Genomic DNA, 24,287 nt, shown 5'->3' with positions numbered 1-24,287 from the left:
CAGACGATTTCCCCACAAGTGCAATCTCATTGGCAGACGATTTCCCCACAAATGCAATCTCATTGGCAGACAATTTCCCCACAAGTGCAATCTCATTGGCAGATGATTTCCCCACAAGTGCAATCTCATTGACAGACAATTTCCCCACAAATGCAATCTCATTGGCAAACTATTTCCCCACAAATGCAATTTCATTGGCAGATGCAATCTCATTGGCAGACGATTTCCCCACAAATGCAATCTCATTGGCAGACAATTTCCCCACAAGTGCAATCTCATTGGCAGACGATTTCCCCACAAGTACAATCTCATTAGCAGACAATTTCCCCACAAGTGCAATCTCATTGGCAGACGATTTCCCCACAAATGCAATCTCATTGGCAGACGCTTTCCCCACAAATGCAATCTCAATTGGCAGACTATTTCCCCACAAATGCAATCTCATTGGCAGACAATTTCCCTACAAATGCAATCTCATTGGCAGACGATTTCCCCACAAATGCCTATCCTATCTCATTGGCAGACGATTTCCCCACAAATGAATTTACCAGACTGGAGTGACCTCCTGGACCTGTCCTGGAGTGACTGCGGCGGCTCCTGCGGCGGCGGCGGCGGCTGCTGCTGGCTTGTGCGCTCCGGAGCAGTACCTATGGGTGCGGCTGCCTCCGGGTCGCACGTCGTGGGGTCGGCTCCTCCCCCCGCCAAGCTGCCTCAGTTCCCGCCGGCTGCGCCGATGTGTCACACGTAACGTGTGACATCACACAGGCAGCGCCAGCATCAGCGCAATTACAAACACCCGGCATGGAGGAGGGGGGCAGGGCGGCGGCGCAGATTACCGGCATGGAGGAGGGGGGCGGGGCGGCGGCGCAGATTACAGCGGGGCAGATTACTAAACACAGGCTCTCTGGCCGCTCTGTCACCCGTCTTTTAGCGAGCCAGAGAGCCATACGCAGGCATGAAAAGAGCCATATATGGCTCGCGAGCCATAGGTTCCCGACCCCTGCCCTATAGCTATACATTACTGTATATTAGTATGTAGCCCTGCCCTGCCTGTGAGGCTTTGCCTAGGCTGTTTATTATGCTGGATTCTCTCTGTCCCTCACCTGAGCATTCTGTGAGACTGGAGATCTTCCCTTCTGGTTTTAGAACTCTTAGCAAATGAACATTCTGTACAGGTCACCTGCCAATACTAAAGATGTCACCACCTGTGATAATTTTCAAAAAAAAAAAAAAAAAATAGGGAGGGTACTCCAGGTTTCCTCCCACATTCCAAAAACATACAGATAAGTTAATTGGCTTCCTCATAAATTGGCCCTAGAGTCTAGACTATAATACACACACTACACGATACATACATAGACATAAGACTATGGTAGGGATTATATTGTGAGCCCCTCTGAGGGACAGGTAAGTGACAAGACTATATATACTCTGTACAACGCTGCGGAAGATGTCGGCGCTATATAGATACCGTACTAAATAATAGTAATTGCAGATTTCTCCGCCTAGGAAGCTGGGGTTTAGATTTCAGCTCTCATTGCACTGCCTGAGAAGCGTCAGCTCTGCAGTCCAACTTTGTTATCCTATGGCAGGTCATGTGCTATCTTTTTTTTTTTTTTTTCCAACAACCAGGCTGTTCCAGCATTCCTAATGTGATAATTTCAGAGCAAACTTTCCTGGCAGACAAAGGTGTTCAAATCTGTGGAGCAGTAAAACATAAATGGGGCCAGGAGCGGGAGGGATTTTCACATGTGCACCTACCTCCTTGTGGTGATTGTACAATTTACAGCTCCTGTTGGAAATCTCTTTTATTCGATATCCCCACAAGCTGCCTCTGCCATTTTCTTTTCTGTTTTTCTTTTTTTTTTTTAATCCGTCGGCCAAAAAAAAAAAGTTTCCAAAACAAAAGCGGGACCACCCATCCAGAATCCACAGTGCCTGTGCGAGGCCGGCTGCGTCCCACCACACATAAACGCAGAGGAGTGCTGAGTATCGTCTTCCAGGGCTGCCACAGGGAGCAATTGATTTCCAGATTAAGGGAAGGTGTTAAAATAAATGGAGGCATAAATCTGGCGTGTTATAATATACACGGTGATGTTTAAAACAGGATGGGCTCCGGTGGAGGTTGGGTTGGCAGAGAAAGCGCTAGCGCAGGTGATAATAGGTAATTTAATCGTGTCCGCAGCGCGGAGACCTCGCTTCAACTCAACAGTCCTACCCTTCCCTGTGCTATATAGCAAGGCTGGCGCTCACCAGAGCCGTATATCAGCAATGTGGCCACGTTTATAAAAGCCACTGGAAATCAAGCCGGTGGTGAGGCTGCAGTCTAGCGTACATTTCAAAGTGCTGAGAGATAGAGTGCAAGATGTTACTGATATTGTACTGTCATTTTATCCTATCCTCATACTAACCTCCGCTACCTACACCTAACACTAACCTCCCCCCCCCCATGCCTACCACTAACTTCCCTCCCCCCCTACGCCTAACACTAACCTCCCCTATACTTAACACTAACTTCCCCCCCTATGCCTAACACTAACCTCCCCTACCTATGCCTAACACTAACCTCTCCCCTACGCCTAACACTAACCCCCCCCCCCCACGCCTAACACTAACCCCCCCCCCCCCCACGCCTAACACTAACTTCCCCCCTACGCCTAACACTAACCTCCCCTACCTATGCCTAACACTAACCTCCTCCCCCACGCCTAACACGAACCCCCTCCCCCCTACACCTAACACTAACCTCCCCTACCTATGCCTAACACTAACCTTCTCCCTGTCTACGCCTAACACTAACCTTCTCCCTGTCTACGTCTAACACTAACATCTTCCTACCTACGCCTAACACTAACCTCCCCCCTACCGATGCCTAACACTAACCTCCCCTACCTATGCCTAACACTAACCTTCTCCCTGTCTACGCCTAACACTAACCTCCCCCCTACCGATGCCTAACACTAACCTTCTCCCTGTCTATGCCTAACACTAACCTCCTCTACCTACGCCTAACACCAACCTCCCCCCTACCTTTGCCTAACATTAACCTTCCCCTACCTTTGCTAAACACTAACCTCCCCCTACCTATGCCTAACACTAACCTTCCCCCTACCAATGCCTAACACTAGCCTCCTCCTACCTATACCTAACACTAACCTCCCCTACATATGCCTAACACTAATCTCCCCCCACCCCACGCCTAACAGCAACCCCCTCCCCCCCTACACCTAACACTAACTTCCCCCCCTACACCTAACACTAACCTCCTCCTACCTATGCCTAACACTAACCTCCTCCTACCTATGCCTAACACTAACCTCCCCCCTACCTTTGCCTAACACTAACCTCCCCTACCTATGCCTAACACTGACTTCTCCTACCTTTGCCTAACACTAACCTTCCCCCTACCAATGCCTAACACTAACCTCCCCCCTACCTTTGCCTAACACTAACCTTCCCCTACCTTTGCCAAACATCAACCTCCCCCCTACCTATGCCTAACACTAACTTTCCCCCTACCAATGCCTAACCCTAATCTCCCCCCTACCTTTGCCTAACACTAGCCTCCTCCTACCTATGCCTAACACTAACCTCCTCCTACCTATGCCTAACACTAGCCTCCTCCTACCTATGCCTAACACTAACCTCCCCTACCTATGCCTAACACTAACCTCCTCCTACCTTTGCCTAACACTAACCTTCCCCCTACCAATGCCTAACACTAACCACCCCCCTACATATGCCTAACACTAACCTCCTCCTTTTTTAAACTAGGAAAAGGAGTGTGGCACTTCCCCTATGGAGCTTGATTGTGCTGGTGTGGGAGAAAGTTGACTGTGTTACAATCTGGCAACGCACCCAGCAACCTTGCAGCCTCTTGTCTGCTAACTGGCGTGTGCTCCGCTATATAAGTATGACTGAAGAAAGTCCACATCGATATTGGTACAAAAAGAGAAGAAGCGGGCACCTTCCGTCAGAAACTCAGATACATTTATTATTCCAAGTTGTGCAGCAGTGGAAATAAACAGAGGTTACATTGCATCATCACATAGAGAGGGGTACCTCGTTAGCTGTGGTGCCGGTTGCTGGTGCAGGAGGTGGGAGTGGGGATAACGGTGGGCCTAGCGACGGCCGTTTCACGTCAACACGGACGCTTGGTCACGCTGCGTTCCTCCTCCTACTTATGCCTAACACTAACCTTCCCCCTACCAATGCCTAACACTAACCTCCCCCTACCTTTGCCTAACACTAACCTTCCCCCTGCCTTTGCCTAACACTAACCTCCCCCCTACCTATGCCTAACACTAACCTTCCCCTACCTTTGCCTAACACTAACCTTCCCCTACCTTTGCCTAACACTAACCTTCCCCCTACCAATGCCTAACACTAACCTCCCCCCTACCAATGCCTAACACTAACCTCCCCCCTACCTATGCTTAACACTAACCTCCCCCCTACCTATGCCTAACACTAACCTCCTCCTACCTTTGTCTAACACTAACCTTCCCCCTACCAATGCCTAACACTAACCTCCCCCCTACCTATGCCTAACACTAACCTTCCCCCTACCTTTGCCTAACACTAACTTCCCCCCTACCTATGCCTAACACTAACCTTCCCCCTACCAATGCCTAACACTAACCTCCCCCCTACCAATGCCTAACACTAACCTCCCCCCTACCTATGCTTAACACTAACCTCCCCCCTACCTATGCCTAACACTAACCTCCTCCTACCTTTGTCTAACACTAACCTTTCCCCTACCAATGCCTAACACTAACCTCCCCCCTACCTTTGCCTAACACTAACCTCCCCTACCTATGCCTAACACTGACTTCTCCTACCTTTGCCTAACACTAACCTTCCCCCTACCAATGCCTAACACTAACCTCCCCCCTACCTTTGCCTAACACTAACCTTCCCCTACCTTTGCCAAACATCAACCTCCCCCCTACCTATGCCTAACACTAACTTTCCCCCTACCAATGCCTAACCCTAATCTCCCCCCTACCTTTGCCTAACACTAGCCTCCTCCTACCTATGCCTAACACTAACCTCCTCCTACCTATGCCTAACACTAGCCTCCTCCTACCTATGCCTAACACTAACCTCCCCTACCTATGCCTAACACTAACCTCCTCCTACCTTTGCCTAACACTAACCTTCCCCCTACCAATGCCTAACACTAACCACCCCCCTACATATGCCTAACACTAACCTCCTCCTTTTTTAAACTAGGAAAAGGAGTGTGGCACTTCCCCTATGGAGCTTGATTGTGCTGGTGTGGGAGAAAGTTGACTGTGTTACAATCTGGCAACGCACCCAGCAACCTTGCAGCCTCTTGTCTGCTAACTGGCGTGTGCTCCGCTATATAAGTATGACTGAAGAAAGTCCACATCGATATTGGTACAAAAAGAGAAGAAGCGGGCACCTTCCGTCAGAAACTCAGATACATTTATTATTCCAAGTTGTGCAGCAGTGGAAATAAACAGAGGTTACATTGCATCATCACATAGAGAGGGGTACCTCGTTAGCTGTGGTGCCGGTTGCTGGTGCAGGAGGTGGGAGTGGGGATAACGGTGGGCCTAGCGACGGCCGTTTCACGTCAACACGGACGCTTGGTCACGCTGCGTTCCTCCTCCTACTTATGCCTAACACTAACCTTCCCCCTACCAATGCCTAACACTAACCTCCCCCTACCTTTGCCTAACACTAACCTTCCCCCTGCCTTTGCCTAACACTAACCTCCCCCCTACCTATGCCTAACACTAACCTTCCCCTACCTTTGCCTAACACTAACCTTCCCCTACCTTTGCCTAACACTAACCTTCCCCCTACCAATGCCTAACACTAACCTCCCCCCTACCAATGCCTAACACTAACCTCCCCCCTACCTATGCTTAACACTAACCTCCCCCCTACCTATGCCTAACACTAACCTCCTCCTACCTTTGTCTAACACTAACCTTCCCCCTACCAATGCCTAACACTAACCTCCCCCCTACCTATGCCTAACACTAACCTTCCCCCTACCTTTGCCTAACACTAACTTCCCCCCTACCTATGCCTAACACTAACCTTCCCCCTACCAATGCCTAACACTAACCTCCCCCCTACCAATGCCTAACACTAACCTCCCCCCTACCAATGCCTAACACTAACCTCCCCCCTACCTATGCTTAACACTAACCTCCCCCCTACCTATGCCTAACACTAACCTTTCCCCTACCAATGCCTAACACTAACCTCCCCCCTACCTTTGCCTAACACTAACCTTCCCCCTACCTTTGCCTAACACTAACTTCCCCCCTACCTATGCCTAACACTAACCTTCCCCTACCTTTGCCTAACACTAACCTCCCCCCTACCGATGCCTAACACTAACCTCCCCTACCTATGCCTAACACTAACCTCCTTCTACCTATGCCTAACACTAACCTCCCCCCTACCTTTGCCTAACACTAACCTCCCCCCTACCTTTGCCTAACACTAACCTCCCCCCTACCTTTGCCTAACACTAACCTCCCCCCTACCAATGCCTAACACCTTCCCCCTACCAATGCCTAACACTAATCTTCCCCCACCCAATGCCTAACACTAACCTCCCTCCTACCTTTGCCTAACACTAACCTTCCCCCTACCAATGCCTAACACTAACCTTCCCCCTACCAATGCCTAACACTAACCTCCCCCTTCCTATGCCTAACACTAACCTCCCCCCTACCTATGCCTAACACTAAACTCCCTTACCAATGCCTAACACTAACCTTCCCCCCTACCTTTTCCTAACACTAACCTTCCCCCGACCTATGCCTAACACTAACCTCCCCTACCTATGCCTAACACTAACCTTCCCCCTACCTTTGCCTAACACTAACCTTCCCCCTACCTATGCCTAACACTAACTTCCCCTACCTATGCCTAACACTAGCCTCCTTCTACCTTTGCCTAACACTAACCTTCCCCTACCTTTGCCTAACACTAACCTCCCCTACCTATGCCTAACACTAACCTTCCCCCTACCAATGCCTAACACTAACCTCCTCCTACCTATGCCTAACACTAACCTCCCCTACCTATGCCTAACACTAACCTCCCCTACCTATGCCTAACACTAGCCTCCTCCTACCTTTGCCTAACACTAACCTTCCCCTACCTTTGCCTAACACTAACCTCCCCCCTACCAATGCCTAACACTAACCTCCTCCTACCTATGCCTAACACTAACCTCCCCTACCTATGCCTAACACTAGCCTCCTCCTACCTTTGCCTAACACTAACCTCCCCCCTACCTATGCCTAACACTAACCTTCCCCCACCAATGCCTAACACTAACCTCCCCCCTATCCATGCCTAACACTAACCTCCCCCTTCCTATGCCTAGTGCTTACCCTTCCCTTTCCTATGCCTAACACTAACCTTCCCCCTACCTACGCCGAACACTAACCATCTCCTACCTATGCCTAACACTAACATCCCATTGTTCATCTATTCTATGGCTGAATAGAGGAACAAGCTATTGACCACACAATTTCCATATTCATTGCAGCTAATTCAGAGAAATTCCCTTTGCGTTAGTAATTAGTCATGTGAACCAGAGAAACTTGCAGTTGCAAGAAGTGCTGGTGTTCTCTAGTGAGGGAGCAGCTCTCACTGCTGGGCACAGAGCTATCACCTGACCCCACCCACCTCTCCCCTCTGCTGTTGAGATGAATGCTTTGTGGCCAGCACTGCAGCTCAGCAAAGTCTCATCATTCTGTGTATCAGCTGCAGCCCCAAACAGTTCATCTCCAGCAGAGGGAGGAGTTGGGCTGGGTCAGGTGATCTGCACTGATGAGAAGAAAGGTTTGCGTTTGCCTCCTCCCTAAGTGCCTCATGTGGGTGATAAGAGTCAATGAAACCGATTTAATGCATGCATTGCAGAAAGTACAGATGTGCAACCCACAAAACATTGTGTATTGCCAATAACAGGGAACCTGAACTGAGAGGAATATGGTGTCTGCCATATTTATTTCCTTTTAAACAATACAAGTTGCCCAGCATAGCTGCTGATCTCTGGCTGCAGTAGTATCTGAGTCACACACCTGAAACAAGCGTATGGCTAATCCAGTCAGACTTCAGTCAGAAAGGTGATCTGCGTATGTTTGTTCAGGGTTTATGGCTAAAAGTATTAGAGGCCGAGGATCAGCAGGATGCCAGGCAACTGGTATTGCTTAAGGCTACTTGCACACCAAGACGTTGCGTTAGGTGCCACGTTAAGGTCGCATAACGTGCACCTAACACAACGTATGGTGCTGTAAGAGAGGACGGTAGAGTGAGCCGCGTTAGGCGGCTCTATCCGTATAAGGTCTCCTAGAGTGGCGCTGATTTGCCGGCGGGACCACGTGATGCGGAGCGAGACACTCCGCATCACGTGGTCCCGCCGGCCAATCAGCGGCCGCCAGTGCAGTGAATATTAAGTAGCCATGTGCGCGGTTACTGTAGCTGGCTCTCCCCGCCTCCTCTCCGCCCCCCACTGCGCATGTGCAAACAGTCTAACGCGGCTATAGCCGCTCTAACGCCGTAGCATGCTGCACTTTCCGGACAACGTGCAGCGTTACATGTAACGTAACGTGGGCTGTGTGAACAGCCCACTTGTGTTACATTGCTGTGCGTTGGGGGAGCGTTACAGGCGCACGTTACGTCTTAGTGTGTAAGCAGCCTAAAAGTAAAAAAAAATATGGCAGCCTCCATATACCTCTCAGGTCAGGGGTACTTTAATGTAAATGTGCTATAATAGGCATTACAAAAACTGAACTAGAGCTCTAATGTGATTTTTATCATGATGATTAATTTGAAGTTGGAATTTTCCTGTTACATCAACTTTAAAGGACAACTGTAGTCAGAGGGATACGGAGGCCGCCATATTTATTTATTTTAAACAATGCCAGTTGCCTGGCAGCCCTGCTGCTCTATTTGGTTGCAATAGTGTCTGAATCGCACCAGAAACATGCATGCAGCTAATCTTGTCATATCCATGCTTGTTCAGGGTCTATAGCTAAAAGTACTAAGGTGACCACACACCATACAATTTTTTTGAATTTCTTTTCAATTCAAGATTTACAATCATTTTTTTCTGATTGATTGTAACATTTGATAAATCTGACCAATGTACCACACACCTGTGTACAATTTTTTTCCCAATTATGAAAACAATTGATTGAGAACTCTGAAAAAATTAATGCATCTCTATATTACGAAATTGTCAATCTACCACACACCAAACACTATTGCAAAAAATGGATCAGAAATTTCTGCCACTCCTGTTCGAGGGGAAAAAACGGGAAATACAAATTTTCACACAAATTATTTTTTTTTTCTGTAGAAACTCATTTTTATCGAATTGCTGTAAAATCAGATAATTTTAATGTACTGTATGTGGCCGCCTTTAGAGGCACAGGATCAGGACTGCCAGGCAACTGGTATTGCTGAAAGGGAATCTGAAGTGAAAATAAACTTATAATATAATGAACTGTATGTGTAGTACAGCTAAGAAATAGAACATTAGCAGCAAAGAAAAAAGTCGCATTGTTTCCAGTGCGGGAAGAGTTAAGAAACTTCAGTTGTTATCAATGCAAAAGAGCTCTGAGCTGTTCGAGGCAACTTGAGTCAAAGACCGTCCTATTTTCTGAAGCACTTGTACATCAAAGAAACAGTGAGAGGCAGCTTCAGATAAGGTTTTACTGCAGGGAAGTTCAAAGGGTCATTAGCTCTGGTCTGTTTCATAATTTACAATATGCAACATGATTGACTTGGCTTCATGATCTTCAGAAACCTGCTAGATTTCATGTTTGCTTGCATGAGCTCACTGGCTCCAGCCTGCTCATCACCTGACATCTAACTGCTAAACAGTGACCAGCACAACTGCCATCTTTGTGTTTACTATTTACCTGCATCAGTGTTTTACTTCAGCTTACATCTGGAAATATGCCTGAAGAAGTGGACTAGATCCCATAAAGCTTGCATCATTTAACTTTATCAGTTAGCCATTAAAAGGTATTACTTTTACAAGATGCTGGAGATAATAAGGCAAGAGAAAACTTACCTCCACACATTGAGAAGAGAGTTATCTTATCTCTTCATTCCTTACGTTACCTCTTCTGTAGTTAATTTACCTCCTCTGTAGTTATTTTCACACGCAGTTAATGAACAGCCTGTCTTTAACTCTGGAGTTATTTTAAGGATTAAAGAGTTAACTTAAAGACAGAAGAGTTAACTTTAGGTTTGCCTGAGTTAAAATGTTTCCTCAATACTACATGCCTTATCACCATGGTAACAACTCTAGAAACGTTATTAAAGACAGGAGATAAGCTTAGTGAATTGAGGCCTTTGTTTTCTACCTACTTAGTTTACAATACAGAGTGTGGTTTGTAAACTGCAAATATGACAGAATGATGCAATGTTATTAATAAAAAGCTATACAACTGAAAATATTAACATATAAGACGCTTTTTTTTGCACTAATGTTCTATTTCTTAGCTGTACTACACATACAATTCCTTTTTTTTTTGTGGCAGTGTCACTTTAAAAGCAAATATATATGGCAGCCTCCATATCCCTCTGGCTTCAGTTGTCCTTTAACAGATTCCTAACTCTGAGATGTTTTTCCTGTGTGTTAATGTTAATCCCCATGTGATGAATAATCGCAGATTGCCTCATCTTCTGTTTGCAGAGCGCCTACCGCCGCTCCGGGATGCCGTTTTTAGCCTGCTAGGACGGATGGGAGAGAAGGGATCCGGAAAACAAAAAGAGGTTATTTTAAGGTGATCCCGTCCACCACGCCAGAAAGGAAAGCGACTGAATCCCCCATGTGTGGGCTGATTGTTGTGACTATGCACTGGCTGCTCGTCTCATCCTGCAGCCCCCACAATCGTTACTCTTGTTTACTACTTGGAACACTGGCCTAATTAATGGCAGGAAGCTTGGTTCTGTGCGGAGGCGGAGGAGAAGGCTCATCACACAGCTCTGTCACTGGCAGCCCACACAGCACAGCGCTCTGTCATCTGCTGTGTGGTGACTGCACTGCTGCACTCACTGCAGCCTCCACACAGGAAATGGACATCATCTTACTAAAGGGGAACTCTGCTGCCACTGAAAAACTGCCAGAAACATAGGTTAATCAATTATTTAGGGTCACTTCAGTAAAAAATAATAGTAATGGAAGCAGTTTAACATACCTGGGGCTTCTTGCAGCCCCCTGGAGTCATCCTGTGCCCGCCCCACCCTTCTGCGATCCTCCAGACAGCAGCAGCGACCCACACAAAGTTGGCCGGTCATGGTCGGTCGCTAGTGCGCATGTACAACCCCAAGCCGCACGCACCATGAACGCGCTCCCGTGGCTGGGAGTGTTCTGGGCATGTGCAGCAGTGGTTTTCCCATACTACATATGCACAGAATGCTGTCGAGCACAGCGAATGGTCAGCCCGCTTTGCAGGGGTCACCGCTGCTGGCTGGAGGGTCTTGGAAGGACAGCGCAGGCTCAGGATGATGCAGGGGGCTGCAGTTGGCCCTGAGGTAAGTTAAACAGTTTATTTTTCTTACTTAAGATATTGGATACTGTACCGCCTTTGACATGGGAGACCAGGGTTCGAATCCTGGCTAGGGTCAGTACCTATTCAGTAACTAGTCTTTAGGCAAGACTCCCTAACACTGAAGGGTGGCCTCTTGAGCTCGCCCTTTAGTGCAGCTCTTTTGCGCTTTGAGTCCAACAGGAGAAAAGCGCTATACAAATGTTGGGATTATTATTATTTCTTTTAAAGGGATCACTGTTGCAAACATTAAAAAAATTGAAAATGCGTGTGTATGATATATGTATTAAATGTACTGTACAAGTATTCCAGAGTAAAATACACTATTAATTACTTTTCTCTTATGTTGCTGTCTACAGTAGACAGTCAAAATCTGACAGGTTTTGGACTGGTCCATCTCCTCATGGGGGGTTCTCAGGTTTTTATTTTTTCTCAAAAGCACAGCAGTTACCTTAATTATATTATATTTTTGCTCTTTGGGAGCTTAAAATGTAACATAGGTAAGGTGAAAACAGGTGAAAAAGTTTAGTCAATCATGCCCATTACGGTATGTCCAATTTTCTTTTTTTTTCCTCCCTTTTTTGTTTTCCTCCCTTTTTTGTTTTGTTTCAATACACACAAAGAGAATACATGTGTGTAGCAAAACATGCTACTGCAATACTTCTCTGTGAGAAATACTTGATTTTCTGGAAAAATGTCTCGAGTGCCAACCATTTTCGGCCATGACTGTATGCTGTAACACAGAACATTTCTATCACGCTTTTCTCCTGGTGTACTCAAAGCGCCAGAGCTGCAGCCACTAGGACGCGCTCTATAGGCAGTAGCAGTGTTAAGGAGTCTTGCCCAAGGTCTCCTACTGAATAGGTGGTGGCTTACTGAAGAAGAGGAGCCGAGAGTCGAACCCTGGTCTTCTGTGTCAGAGGCAGAGCCCTTAACCAGTACACTATCCAGCCACCTGTACTGTACCTCCCACGCTGCGTTCCAATCCGGCGTCACGTGATTACATACACTTCCTCCTTCCGGGTTGAAGGAGGAAGTGTACAGTCACGTGACCGCCGGAATGGAATGCAGTGTGGGAGGGGACGAGTGAAGAAGATGCCTGATGGGTAAGATTAACCCCCCCCCCCCCCCCCCCCCTCGGCCACCCGCACAGCTGCTGTAATTAGTAGGATGAAATTCGAATAACCCTATTTGAATTTCATCCGAATTTGAAGTTAAAGAGAAACTCCAACCAAGAATTGAACTTTTTCCCAATCAGTAGCTGATACCCCATTTTACATGAGAAAGACAATGATTTTCACAAACAGACCATCAGGGGGCGCTGTGTGACTGATTTTGTGCTGAAACCCCTCCCACAAGAGGCTCTGAATACCGCGGTACTGCTGGCAAACTGCCACAATGTAACAATGTTCAGAGACAGGAAATAGCTGTTATTAGCTATCTGTAACAGACAGAGCAGCTAGAAACAGCTAAATAACCTGCCCACAGTAACAATGTCACCATGTAATAAATGTCAGAATGTGAATCTGGGAGAGGAAAGATTTTACAATGAGCAAACACTGACTAAATCATTTATACATAATTATGTTAAAAAATGAAGCACTTTTTTTACTACATTATTTTCACTGGAGTTCCTCTTTAAGAGCATCCCTGGTATATAGCACCGTACACAGATATTTAAAGCACAAGGGCCCCTACATGAATACTGTGTATTTGAAAGAAAACAACAAAAGACCCCAGATATCTATTCATGTGGCTCAGTTTAGGATGTGAAGTAGAATAGTACTTCTAAGAAAAGTAAAATACTGCATCATCATCCCATTCGCTTCTTTACGCAGTGGTCTTCCTGTGTTAGATTTTGCCCATTATTTTCTGCAGTTGTACCGTGTGGGAATGGGTGATACGTGTATTTGATGTTTCAAATCACAAGTTTGTTTTTCAGCAATAAAAATATTTCACTTTTTAATCAATTTAATTGCGTTTTTCCCTGTTGCTATAGTCCTCAGATCTTGTTAGAGATCAGATTACACCCCACAGTAGACTGACTCACACAGGAGGAATGCCCCTTCCATTCCTCTCTCTTAAAGAGACTCAGAGACGAAAAGTATAATTCATTTATACATACCTGGGGCTTCCTCCAGCCCCATCAGTATGGATCGCTCCCACGCCGCCATCCTCCGCTTCCTCTATCGCCGATACCGGGTCCCGTCAGGGCCAGTCGACACAAGCGCAGTGCGCTCCCTCCGTACTGTGCAGGCACATGCATAAAGCATAGAGGGAGTCTCTGCACAACTGGCCACATCCGGCGAAAGTGACGAGACCCAGTACCGGCGATAGAGGCGGCTGGGAGCAATCTATACTGATGGGGCTGGAGGAAACCCCAGGTACTGTATGTATAAATTTATTATACTTTTATTGTCTTTAACCTCTTGAGGACTGCAGGGCTAAACCCCCCTAGTGACCAGGCCATTTTTAGTAAAATTGGCCACTGCAGCTTTAAGGCCAAGCTGCAGGGCCGCACAACACAGCACACAAGTGATTTCCCCCCCCCCCCTCCCTTTTCTCCCCACCAACAGAGCTCTCTGTTGGTGGGGTCTGATCGCTCCCCCCATTTTTATTTTTATATTATTGTTGGCATTTTAAAAAAAAAAAACTGTTCCTTTAAATACCTTCCCTCTCTCTCTCTCTCCCTCCCCACAGCCAGCCAATTACAGCGATCGGCTGTCATAGGCTTCTGCCTATGAGAGCCGATCGCTCTCTTGTCCCCCAGTGCAGCGCTGTACATAGAAATAGACAGAGATCACACCATCTAACAGTCTCCCGAGCGGGAATAGCCGCTCGGAGACTGAAGGCGGGGGCAGAGCTCCGCCCCCCAAGCAGGAGATGCGTGCGCAGCCTGTGCGCGATCTCCTGCAAAACAGAGCCCCAGGACATTACGCCTATCAGCGTCAGGCGGGCCTGCTGCCGCGGCCACGCCCATCGGCGTGACGCGGTCGGAAAGCGGTTAAGCCTGGTACACACATCCAATTTTGATTGGCCAATTTTACCACTTCCATGTAGTATGAGAGTTTACCTACGTAATGTGTTCATAGCATTAAAAATCTGTTGGCCCTCATACTACAGGGAGGTGGTAAAATTGGCCCGTGATTGGTCAATCAAAATTGGATGTGTGTATGTGGCTTTAGGCAGAAGTACTCTTCCAGATTCCCTCAAATCTACACAGAGGTCTCTCTGTTGCTATAACGGGTTTGCTGGGCTTCATCATTAGGAAGTGTAGTATATTTTGTAAATGAAGTGTTGTGCTTATACCCCGTATTTAAGGTTTATTTTAAAAATAAAGTTTTATATAAATAACAAAAAATATAGAGTGAACCAAGCCTTAAGTTTTACACATACTGGTAGTTTCCCAAGGGCGGCCGGTGGGGGCCTCCTCTGCCCAGAGTCTATGCTGTGCACAGCGGCCTCAGACACAAGCGCTATAATTACAGCACAGATTTGGGAGCAGCCGGCGCCACCATAGGCGGTAATAGGAATTACAGCTATAGCGGCGCACAGTGAGTAACCTCGCTGCCGTCAGAAGACGGAGCTGAAGTTACTTTTAAAACACTGTAATTCGGCCGCCAGCAATAGCTGGAAACCGAATTACATCATTCCCCACCATCCACGTGGACCTGGAGGGGGAATTGTAATTAACGCCGCCGGGAACCTGTGCAGCAGCAGCATCAACCATACACCGGCTGTGTCCTGCGCCCAAGTCTCCCAGTGGTGACTTCATATGTATGCCTCAGACCCCCCTCGATGTGTCTGTGGTCCATCCGCCACGGGCCAGGGCATTGTTGTTTCCCTTGTCCCATCTGCTCCATTGTGTGCTGCTCTGTTGGCCCTTCTCCTCCCTCCATAGCAACAGAATGCATCACTAGCCTGCAGGCTGGTGATGCATCTGTAGGGCCTTGGCCCCGCACTGATGCCCGAAGGATGGAGTCCTGGTTTCTGCTGTCGTTGTGTGGACGAGGCTTTAGTGTAGGGTTATACTAAACGGATCGGGTCAATTGGGCGCTGGGATAGACGGGCATCTTTTTTTTTTGGGGGGGGGGGGGGGGTTAGGTACTTAGAGGGGAGGGGGAGAGTTGGGGTTAGGCATATGGTAGGGCAATTATTTTTAGGCACTTGAAGGGGGGTTAGGGTCAGGGCTGAGGAGTCTGTACAAAAATCATCCGACCCAGACTCCTCAGTTTATGAAACCACAGACTCCGACTCCAGGTACCCAAAATTGCTCCAACTCTGAGTCAGACTCCACAGCCCTGGTTAGGGTTATGCATTAGGTGGTAGGAGGATCTGTTTAGGCACTAGGAGGGGCGGGTTTAAAAGAAATCTGAGATAGGAATAAAAATATATATACATACATACCTGGGGGTTCCTCCAGCCCCCTCCAGGCGTATCCCTTCCACGCCGTTCTCCGCCGCCTCTTGGTTCTTCTGCAATTGGCCACGGCTCGGGCCATGGGAGCATGATGGGGGAGTGTGCTCGGCCAGACTGGGCCTGTGCCGACTGTCCCCGACTGGAGAATTTTCTGGAGCTAGTTGCGTATGAACCAGGCAGCGAAGGAGGACACTAAAGGAGCGATAAGGATGCCACAGGTAAGTAAATATTTTTTTTTTATTCCCATTTCAGGTGCACTTAAAATAATTTGTACCTGGTAGCACATAGTAAATTATCTGTATTTTAAATTAACAGTACAGATACTCCACACTATAATCACAGCATTTCCATTATCTTCAATGTTACATAAAATAATGCAAAGTTCTGAGCTACACAAAGATTTCTAGAACACAAACTTGGCACCAACGGAGAACTCGCTGTACAGAGATCACCCCGAAACCCGGCGGAGACCACCCCATGGTAAAATGCGCGTCCAGGATCTGATTTATACATACTGTAAATATTATGGCAAACAGCACAGCAGCCTCCTCTGCACAAACAGCGACACAGATAAACCGTCTGCGGCTATTTCAGAACGCATAGACCTCCATTATGGGAAGATTATCCGCGTTCTACGCAAGCTATAAACAATGTGCTGTATAAAACAACTACGTTGCGTAGGCCAGCATGCAATTTCCCGCTGTATGTATATAATTTTCTGCGTGGGATTATTTATACAACAACATTTATCCATATGTATTTTTATCCTGCAATGTATGCTGCATAATGTACAATTCATCGCTGTGTGAAGCTTCCCTTTATTGCCCGGATCTCCTTGTGATGACAGATTGAATTTACGGTTTGGCGTAAGACAGAAACTGAGTGATTTATGTGTTTGCTGCGACTTCTGGAGCCTCTGCGTATCACACTCAAATAAACTGCTGCTGCCCTGGCGAAACTGGCAGGGGAACTCTGCCCAGGACCAAAATCGCCACTGACTTGACACTCAAACTACTGGTGCCCTGGCGAAACCGGCGGGGGAACTCTGCCCAGGAACAAAATCGCCACTGACCTGACAAACTACTGGTGCCCTGGCGAAACCAGCGGGGAAACTCTACCCGGGACCAAGACACTGACCTGACACAGAATGCAAACACATTACAGCACAATATCATCTAATAGGTAAGCACACACTGTCCCTTTTGTGTGTGAAATTAGGCATCTGTGGCTAAAAATTGTGTCTTCAAAGGGACCCTGAGCAGACACTTAAAAGGCAAATATAGACTTACCTGGGATTTCCTCCAGCCCTCTGTAGCCTGTGGACTCCCTCGGTGTCTGTCCAGTCCCATCCATTCTCCTGCAGTTAGCCTCTGTAGTCATGGACTACTGCACATGTGTGGCCCAGGCTGCGAGCCTCCTTGTTGCCTGCTCTGCACATGCTCAGTTTGTTCAAGTGAACCTGAGGTGAAAATAAACTGATGAGATAAACAATTGCATTTATCCTCCTACTCCTAAAAATGACTTTTTTAGGTATCCCATGGTTTTATTTTATATTGACACATTTAAAAAGTAGATTCAACGTTTTGTTGTCTCTGCTCAGTGGCAGCCTATTAAGTGTCCCTGAGTGAACATACACAAACTATTAACTTTTTTTTCTAGCTCCCTCTGCTCTCAGAAGTTGTATCCTGCCAGGAAAACTTTTATAGCTGTAATTTTATGGCTGCGCTTCTTCTATTTTTGAGTTGGGTTTATCGTGGCTGTCTCTACAAATACTATATGAATGCATACCTCCCAACTTTTTGAGATGAGAAAGAGGGACACTTAAGCCACACCCCTGATCACACCCCTAGTCACGCATACCATACAGATTTCATAAGAAAAATATGATGTTTTATAATTCAAATCACCCTGGTCCTTTCTATCCTGCTTCATTTTCCTTCATATTAACATTTGAAAATAAGAAGCATATCAATTTAAAGGATGGAAATAAAGAATAGAGTGAGTTAAACACATTTTTTACTAGAAAAATACATACATTTACATAGATCTGTACATCAGTCCTGAAAGAGGGACAGGGGGACAGGGCTCCCAAAGAGGGACTGTCCCTCCAAAAGACAGTTGCGAGCTATGTGGATGCTGCTGCATCTGTAAGATATTTTTTTTCTTTTTTTTTTTAGTGTTAATCTTTTCATAATACAATATATACACACAAAAAGTGTCATTTTATTAAATTTAAGCAACAGATAATAAAAGTGAACAGGAATAAAAAATGGTGGTGACATCTGAAGAGAGCGAGCTGATGCTGGATTTATGTCATACATGCTACAACAAAGCCATGATGTGACCGTAGAAATAGGTTTTCCCGTTAAGGGGTCCCGTCTGGTTTCGCTGTTTCCTGACAGTTGCTTGCTGCATTCCGTGAATCTGCTGGTCGCCATGGAGAGGTGGACAGGCTGGGTCTGGTGTACCCCCCACAGGTGATGCATGTTGTGGCCTGAGGCCTCCATGCCTGGATTGTTGCCCTGGAAATGAGACAACCTATCAGCTGATCTCAAGTTGTTTCCCGGTAATGGTCACCTGGAGCCATGCAGATTTTTATTGAACTGATGATTATCGGTCTTCTCAGCCAGGGGGTCCTATGTATCATTTTAATGGCTGCTGCTGAGATCAGTGCAGCTCAGCTTCAGTCTTCAGGGGCCCCCAGCAGTTCCTCTTCTCATTATAAGACAGAAACGCCATTAGTAACTTGTGTAAGATAATAATTGCCTGTAAGCAGCTTTTGTTACAGTTTGGGGCCCAGAACCTCTATAGAAGAAATGTTTACCCTCCCAATTATATGCATCCAGCTTGATGCTAGACACGTTTAACTGAGGTTTTAAAGAAACATTCCATAATGCGCTAAATAAAAGCTATATAAGTCAATTATTAAGAGGCACTGCAGGGGCATATAGTAGAATGTAGGACATTATTCAGGATACCCACTACGGTAACTTTCCTGGTTTCTGGATCAGAAACACTTCCTGTGTGTGTGTGTGTATATATATATATATATATATATATATACATACTTTTTTTATATTTGGCCCCGCCCTCCCAGTGATGTTTAGCCTAGGCTATGGGGTCACAAAGCCTCCCAATGCACTCTGGGAGACCATGGGCTTGATTCGTTAAGGCGAACAGTATGCCTTATCCAAGTTACCACACCTTATTAGAGATACCATGCCTTATCAAAGTTAACACGCCTTATCAGAGTAGCATAGCGAGCGCTACGAACTTATGCCTGCTAATTGGCAATGACGAGAGCTCCACTCGTCCTGCCCTGAGCCCCTGCATGTCCAATCACTTTAAAGGACATTATCCCAGCACTTTGATTGGCCCAATAGGCTGCCTGTGAAGTTTCCTGTCAAGTGACAGACAGCCTATTGGGCCAATCAAAGTGCTGCACTGTGCTCCAATCGTGCACACTGCCTGCGTCACCCAATGACTTGCATTACTGCATGATACGTGCAGTAAGCGTGGTTCCTGCGGTAACGCGCTGCAGTCCTTGCATCGGCATTGCCGGGATTTGGGTTCTTCCATCGTCCCGCATCGCGTGAACTGCGCAAGTCTCCATAGACCTGCATTTCCCTTGTGACGAGCTGCGGCAGGGAACACTACAGCAATGCGACACAACACATTGAGTGTGAAAGGGGACTTAAAGATGTAATTGTCATCTGTAATAAACTGATAAATTGAGATTGTGAATCAGGGTGAGGAAAGATTTCATAATGGCCACCATACCTCCCAACTTTTTGAGATGAGAAAAAGGGACACATAAGCCACGCCCCTGCCACACCCCTAATAACGCCCCACCACACCCCTAGTTGCGCATACCATAAAGATTTCATAAGTAAAATATGTTTTATAATTCAAACCACACTGGTCCTTTCTATCCTGGTTCATTTTCCTTCACATTAACATTTTAAAATTAGTAACATATCAATTTAAAGGATGGGAATAAAGCTTAGAGTCAAACACATTTTTTAGTAGAAAAATATATATATTTACACAGAAAGAGGGACAACGTCCTTAAAGCGGGACAAATGAGGAGGACAGAGGGACAGGGCTCCCAAAAAGGGACTGTCCCTCCGAAAGAAGGACAGTTGGGAGCTATGAAACACTGAATAATTTATAAATGAATACAGTACAAAATAATGTACAGAAACAGTCACAAGACTATAGGGTTTTTTTGTAGGAACAGCGAACAGGCTTTATTCTTCAATATCTAAAATCTTCTCGATTGCAGTCATGAAATGTAGACACATCATACAAAGCTTCATATGACAGAACCAGGTTGCCTGACACGTGTTTCACGGCTAGAAACCGCTTCCTCAGAGGCACACAACCGTATAAAAACCAGGAAGGTACCCAGGGTAAAAGACCAAATCTAGGACTTCTGCGTCTGTGTATCCCTGGGACGGCGGGCTGCCCGTTTTATGCCATCTGGCATTCCATCTTCTAGATTTGGTCTTTTACCCTGGGTACCTTCCTGATTTTTATACGGTTGTGTGCCTCTGAGGAAGCGGTTTCTAGGCGTGAAAAACACGTGTCAGGCAACCAGGTTCTGTCATATGAAGCTTTGTATGATGTGTCTACATTTCACGACTGCAATCGAGAAGTTTTTGGATATTATTGAAGAACTAGCAGACCCAAGCCCGTTTAAAACCGGGCTCTAGGGTCTGTGTTTTTCGCTGCCGCCCGCCGCATGTACTGCGCACGCGCCGCACACCTGCCGCACACATGCCCACCTGGCTCCCTGGCCCTGTCCTGCTGTCTGTGTGATGCGCAGTAGCAAAAAGCACGGACCCAGCTACACAGAGACGACTGTCCCTGCTATACACAGGGACAGTTGCCTATTATTATATAGGATAAAGACTGTTTGCTGTTCCTACAAAAAAAACCTATAGTCTTGTTTCTGTACATTTATATACGTTACTGGGGTGGAACCATACTGAAGTGTTTTAGCTGTGATCATTTGTGACATTGCACAAAATAAGCCATCTTCTGTATTAAAGCGGACCTCAACTCAGAACTTCCGCTCCGTTCTAAAAAACAAATACGCAACAGCATAATAACCTTTAAATAAAAATAAATTTCTTTGTTACAGCTGATACAAATCCTGCAATACATCTGCAGTGTGTCTACTTCCTGCTTTCATGGAAGCAGACATAGGGTTAACATCCTGTGTTTGCAAATTAGCTGCTCTGCCATAGCAGCCAGCTGTCACAGCTGAGGGATCAAATTACAGTGGTTAATAGCCACAGATGATGAGGGGGAATTAGACAGGCTAAACTCTCTAAATACATACAGGGTGCATTTCTCTGTTTCCCTTCTGTCCTGTGCAAGAGTTCAGGTTTGGGTTAAAGGGAACCTAAACTGAGAAGGATATGTATTTTTCCTTTTTAAATAATACCAGTTGCCTGACTCTCCTGCTGATCCTGTGTTTCTAATACTTTTAGCCACAGCTCCTGAACAAGCATGCAGATCAGGTGCTCTGACTGAAGCCAGACTGGATTAGCTGCATGCTTGTTTCAGGTGTGTGATTCAGCCACTACTGCAGCCAAAGAGATCAGCAGGGCTGCCAGGCAACTGGTATTGTTAAAAAGGAAACATCAATACCCTCTCAGTTAAGGTTCCCTTTAACCTATTTTGGTTCCTAGACGTAGAAACTACGTCCAGGAACCATGCGCACTCCCGCGGCCGATCACACGTGTGCACGCGCACTCCCGGCCGCGGATTCGGTAGCCATGGAATCAATGTATCGGGCTATGGTGCCCGATCACTGATTCCTCTCCCCCGCTGAAAAAGCGACAGCTTCTTTCGGAAGCTGCGCCTTTTCTGGCCGTTCCCTTCCCGATGAGTCACTCTAAGCGTGTGTTACGCTTAGAGTGACGTCATGTAAACAAACTCATGGCCGCCATCTTGTGGCCAAAAAGTAAAACTACAACAAAAAGTAAAAAAAATTAAAATCAACACACAATTAAATTAAAAAACTATGGTTTACATCCCACCCTCCCAAAAATACCCAAATAAAATGTTTAATATAAAAAAAAAAACCATTACAATAAAAAAAAAAAAAAACATGTAAATATTTACCTAAGGGTCTAAACTTTTTAAATATCAATGTAAAGATGAAATATTTCTATTTTTTTTTATTTTAAACTTGTAAATAGTGCAAAACGGAAAAAATGTACCTTTATTTCCAAATAAAATATTGTCGCCATACATTGTGATAGGGACATAATTTTAACGGTGTAATAACCGGGACATATGGGCAAATACAATACGTGAGTTTTAATTATGGAGGCGTATTATTTTAAAACTATAATGGCTGAAAACTGAGAAATAATGAATTTTTTCAGTTTTTCTTATTCTTCCTGTTAAAATGCATTTACAGTAAAGTGACTCTTAGCAAAATGTACCCCCCAAAGAAAGCCTAATTGGTGGCGGAAAAAACAAGATATAGATCAGTTCATTGTGATAAGTAGTGATAAAGTTATAGGCTAATGAATGGGAGGTGAACATTGCTCAAGTGAAAACGACGGAACGCGAATGGGTTAAGTTCTATTCAGTAAATCTTTTCTTTGAGCTGGAGGATGGTAACCTAGAGCATGCAGCTGCCAGAAAAAAACAGGAGACCCGATGCTGCGCTGGAGCAGATAAATATTACAGGAAATGTGCAGAAGTTCTCCCAAAATCAGTATCACTGGATGCTGCTCTCAGTTCTAATGCTAGGTACACACCATACAATTTTCTGGCAGATTTACCTGCCACATCGATTATTTCCAACATGTCCAATCTGAATTTCAATCGTTTTTACGATCGATTTTCATAGAAGTGAATGAAAATCGATCAGAAAATTGATCGGAAAATTGATCGAAATTCAGATCGGCGTTGTTGTAAATAATCGATCTGGCAGGTAAAATTGTATTGTATGTACCTAGCATAAGACTTTAAAGACACAGAATTATTATGTATTAACATCTAAATATAGCACATGGAAGCAAAACTTCTTATCTGTGTGTGGAAAGTTTCTTTCCGTGTACTCAGCGGCGTCATTCAGAGGGATTAAGGGCAAAGGGCAAGGCTTCACTCCTCCTCCTTCATTTGCATTACTACACCCGCTCCCACCCCGATCCAGCCCCGTTTCTTGGGGCAGGCAGTGATGGAAGGGGAAGCAGTGGACATACTGGGACTCAGCTGTGAGGAGGAGGGGACTGACTCCTCCCTCCCTCTCCTTGGGCCCCCCTCCGTGCTCCCCCCCCCCCCCATAAAAACTCACCTTCTTCTGGGCTCCATGCGAAGTTCTCATACCGCCGGGCTGCTCAGTCTCCAGCACCACTCACTACTTCTGCTAATTAGGAGGTAGTGAGCAGTGTGACTGCTGCTCCCCCTTCCTTTACTGTAATACCATACCTCCCAACTTTTTCAACTTTTTGAGATCAGAAAGAGGGACACTTAAGCCACGCCCCGTCACAACCCCAGTCACGCATACCATAAAGATTTCATAAGAAAAATATGTTGTTTTATAATTAAAACCACACTGGTCCTTTCTATTCTGGTTCATTTTCTTTCATATTAACATTTTAAAATTAGTAATATATCAATTTAACCACTTTCCCCTCCACTACAGTATATCTACGTCAGCTGTGGCACCCTCCAAGCCACAGCGACGTAGATATACTGACCTGCTTGCAGCGCTTTTGTGCAGGAACAGGGGCGCTGTCAGATGCCTTACTAATTGGCAAAAGGGAACATGTTCCCTTGTAGCCAATTAGTGACCCCCCCCCCCCCCCCCGCGGATGAATGATCACCGCTGTAGCAAACAGCGTGATCATTCATCTCTCCCCCTCCGTGGTCGGAATGTAAAAAAAAAGCCTCTGCAAGATGAATATCTCACCTGAACTGGTTCCTGCGATCATCCTGCAGCTCCAGCCTCCATGCACCGCTCTTCACTCAGCCCTGTGACGCTGAATATCCGGGTCCCGGCTTGATGACGTCATCAAGCCATGACCCGGTGTTCGGTATCACAGGGCTGAGTTGAAGCGCAGTGAATGGAGGCTGGAGCTGCAGGATGATCGCAGGAACCAGTTCAGGTGAGATATTCATCTTGCAGGGGCATTTTTTTTAACGATCTGGCCCGGGGGGGCATAGTGGAAAGGGGGGGCACATCTGGCTGCCCATAAGAGGGTGGGGGTTCCAAATCTGAAGTGGGGTGGGTTGAAATTATTATTGGGGCCCATCAGGGTAATGGGGTGGGGG

At 46.2% G+C, this 24,287-nt stretch overlaps 1 protein-coding gene across 9 annotated transcripts in view; it reads left to right on the top strand.

Moving 5' to 3' along the window:
- SUPT3H (SPT3 homolog, SAGA and STAGA complex component) overlaps window positions 1-24,287 on the top strand; it is a 749,779-nt gene that overhangs the window by 654,114 nt on the left and 71,378 nt on the right. For 2 of the 9 annotated variants that reach the window (XM_068280165.1, XM_068280163.1), the window contains one exon: window positions 10,712-13,537. The exons of the other annotated variants lie outside the window; for them this stretch is intronic. In XM_068280165.1, coding sequence (XP_068136266.1) covers window positions 10,712-10,753 — 42 coding nt within the window. In that variant the 3' untranslated portion in view covers window positions 10,754-13,537. Of the gene's footprint in view, window positions 1-10,711; window positions 13,538-24,287 lie in introns of those variants that run through there. 9 annotated transcript variants of the gene reach the window in all.

The sequence above is a fragment of the Hyperolius riggenbachi genome, chromosome 4 (assembly GCF_040937935.1).
Source record: "Hyperolius riggenbachi isolate aHypRig1 chromosome 4, aHypRig1.pri, whole genome shotgun sequence".
In the NCBI taxonomy this organism is placed as follows: domain Eukaryota; kingdom Metazoa; phylum Chordata; class Amphibia; order Anura; family Hyperoliidae; genus Hyperolius; species Hyperolius riggenbachi.
The sequence above is the reverse complement of the archived record's forward strand: the minus strand, read 5'-3'. Positions and strand labels throughout refer to the sequence as shown.